The sequence below is a fragment of the Verticillium alfalfae genome, genomic scaffold (assembly GCF_000150825.1).
Source record: "Verticillium alfalfae VaMs.102 supercont1.3 genomic scaffold, whole genome shotgun sequence".
NCBI classification, from domain to species: domain Eukaryota; kingdom Fungi; phylum Ascomycota; class Sordariomycetes; order Glomerellales; family Plectosphaerellaceae; genus Verticillium; species Verticillium alfalfae.
In genome coordinates, this window is record NW_003315036.1 from 1683695 (window position 1) to 1686828 (window position 3134).

General features: G+C 61.7%; 1 protein-coding gene across 1 annotated transcript in view; it reads left to right on the plus strand.

Annotated features, from left to right (window-relative positions):
- Positions 1–681: 681 nt before the first annotated feature.
- Positions 682–3134, plus strand: part of VDBG_03014 (sugar transporter STL1) — a gene marked incomplete at both ends in the record, with an annotated part of 2864 nt that continues 411 nt past the window's right edge. The window contains 4 exons of the mRNA XM_003006829.1: positions 682–687; positions 745–1511; positions 1582–2777; positions 2833–3115. Coding sequence (XP_003006875.1) covers positions 682–687; positions 745–1511; positions 1582–2777; positions 2833–3115 — 2252 coding nt within the window. The remainder of the gene's footprint in view (positions 688–744; positions 1512–1581; positions 2778–2832; positions 3116–3134) is intronic.

Here is a 3134-nt window from a genome sequence, read left to right on the forward strand (position 1 = left end):
AGAGGAGCTGGGGAAAAAAAAGACGGGGTGTTGGATGTGCATCTGATCGAATGGTCGATTCCGTCACATCGTGTTCGATTCCCTGTCACATTTTCCTTTCTCCGTTCCCCCTTCCCTTCTGTGTGTCTGACTGTCCTGGATTTCCTTGTCTCCCGACGCGCGCCAGTTGCCTGTCCTGGGCCCTCGAGACAGATGGTCGTTCGAGCGTGCACCAGGCGTGCAGCCTGGAAAAGGTTGTCCTCTGGGCACTTTCCAGGGAAGAGCAGTCTGCTGAGCCCTCTGGGTGCTGTGTAAGCCTGCTGAGAGGTCGCCCAAGACACGGTGCCCCGCACCGGCCTTCGCTCAGCCTTACAGTGGTCTCTTGGCGCGGGGGACACCTCGCACTGTCCTTGGGTCAGTCGAGACGGGCAGGTCCCAGGCGCGGAGGCTCCCCTTATCTCTGGAGGGATCTCTGAGATCTCGGAGAGAGGAGGGGAGAGACACACACACACACACACACTCAACGGTTCTGACGGCCCAACAGCCGTTATCTGGGACTACCGTGCGGCAGACAGTGTCCATCCTTGGAGCCCAGCGGCGGTGCCTGCCCAGTGCCCACCCCCAACCCAGTGCTGCTGCCTTCCCTGCTGTCCTGCCCTGCCCTCCTGCTGTTGCTGTACGCTGACGCCTGCCTCCACCCAGATGCCGGTCGGACCCAGTTCCTGCTCAATCAGTCCCTGATTCACCCTTCAGCCAGCCTCTCAGCCTGTCTTTCTGCTTGTCGGCCTGCCTGCATCTTCGCTTCACATAAACGGCCGCATTCCTTTCGTTTCCTCTTCCACCCCGCCCCTTTCACAACCCCCAATCTTTCGAGCGGAAGGGAGCTGCTGCCATACAGCCCCATCACCGCCCAAGATTCCCTCTTCACAGTCCGCCCGTCTTCCCTCCAACATCCCCCTTCGAACCCTGCCTTCTCGCTCGGACCAGGAACAGGCGACGTCATTGCTGGGTGCCCACCAGAGCCCCGACCCCGACTCTCCTCCCTCCCGCCGTCACGGCCGCGGCCACCAACACCAACACCATCACGGCCACGACTACGACCAAAAGGCCATTGCGTCCGGCTCCGAATCCTCTTGGACCGACACGGGCGACATTGCCGAGCAGCTCGGCGACGAGGATCCCCTGCGCTTCCAGCTCGACCACGACGCCGATGACGAGCTGCTCGCTGGCCTAGCACGACGACACACCAAGAGCCACAACCCGCAAAAGCGAGTCCGCATCCAGCCGCCCGCGGGACACGCCCATCGTTCCCCCTCGAGACCGGGCCCCGTTGACAAGGAGGCCATCGAGGTCCCTCGCATCCAGAAACCTCGTCCCACCCTCACCCTCCGCGCCCTCGGCTTCATCATGACCGGCGGACGCTCCGTCCATGGCCTCACCGGCAAGGCCCTGGTGTACTTCACCAGCATCTTCGTGTCATTAGGCGTCTTCCTCTTCGGATATGACCAGGGCGTCATGTCGGGAATCATCACGTACAACATGCCCCTCTGCTGACCCCATCCTCCTCGTTTCTGTCCATTGCTGACGACGCCCCCCCACTAGCGGCCCCTTCTTCAAGGCCTACTTCCACGATCCCTCGAGAGCCGAGGTCGGCACCATGGTGGCCATCCTCGAGATCGGCGCCTTCATCTCCTCCCTCATTGTCGGTCGCGTCGGTGATATCATAGGCCGCCGCAAGACCATTTTCTACGGCTCCATCATCTTCTTCGTCGGTGGTGCCCTCCAGACCATGGCCAACGGCATGCCCATGATGATGCTCGGCCGCATCATTGCCGGTTTCGGTGTCGGTGCCCTGTCGACGATCGTGCCCGTGTACCAGTCCGAGATCTCCCCTCCTCACAACCGTGGCAAGCTGGCCTGCATTGAGTTCTCGGGCAACATCATCGGCTACGCCACGTCGGTCTGGGTCGACTACTTCTGCGGCTTCATCCAGAGCGACATGTCCTGGCGTGTTCCGCTGATGATGCAGTGTATCATGGGCGCCCTGCTCGGCTTCGGCAGCCTGATCATTGTCGAGTCGCCCCGATGGCTCCTCGATACCGACCGTGACGAAGAGGGCATCATTGTCATTGCTGACCTGTACGGCAAGGGTGACATTCACAACCCCAAGGCCCGTGAGGAGTTCCGTGAGATTAAGATGAATGTCCTGCTCCAGCGCCAGGAAGGCGAGCGTTCCTACGCCGAGATGTTCCGCCGCTACGGCACCCGTGTCTTCATCGCCATGTCCGCCCAGGGCCTGGCCCAGCTCAACGGCATCAACGTCATCTCGTACTACGCGCCCTACGTCTTTGAGTCGGCCGGCTGGGTCGGACAGGACGCTGTGCTGATGACCGGCATCAACGGCATCACGTACTTCCTGTCGACCATCCCCCCGTGGTACCTCGTCGACAGGTGGGGACGCCGGCCTATCCTGCTCAGCGGTGCCATCCTGATGGCTGTCTCCTTATCGCTCATCTCGTACTTCATCTACCTCGACGTGTCGTGGACGCCGACGTGCGTCGTCATCTTCGTCATGATCTACAACGCAGCCTTTGGCTACTCGTGGGGTCCGATCCCCTGGCTGTACCCGCCCGAGATTCTGCCGCTCAGCATCCGTTCCAAGGGTGCCAGTCTGTCGACGGCCACCAACTGGGCGTTCAACTGGCTGGTCGGCGAGATGACCCCCATCCTGCAGGAATGGATCAAGTGGCGCATGTACCTGATCCACGCCTTCTTCTGCGTCGTCAGTTTCGTTGTCGGTGAGTGTTTTCTGTTCTACAATGTCGTGCGCGCATGGACACTGACCGTCTCAAGTCTACTTTGTGTACCCCGAAACATGTGGTGTCCGTCTCGAGGAGATGGACTCGCTGTTTGGTGACGCCAGCACGGCCATTGGCACGCCGTCGATTCACGCTGCCGAGACAGGGTCACTCATGCAGTACGGCTCGCCTGCATCGGCCATGCGTCCCGGCGTCGGTCCCGACCGCGCGATCCCAGGACTGTCGCTCGACCCGGCCGACGCCGCAGCCATCGATGGCAAGGCGTCACACCTCGGCGGCGTCAACGACGCCGACCCCAGCAGCACCATCAGCGGCTGGTTTTCGCGCGTCGCCGGC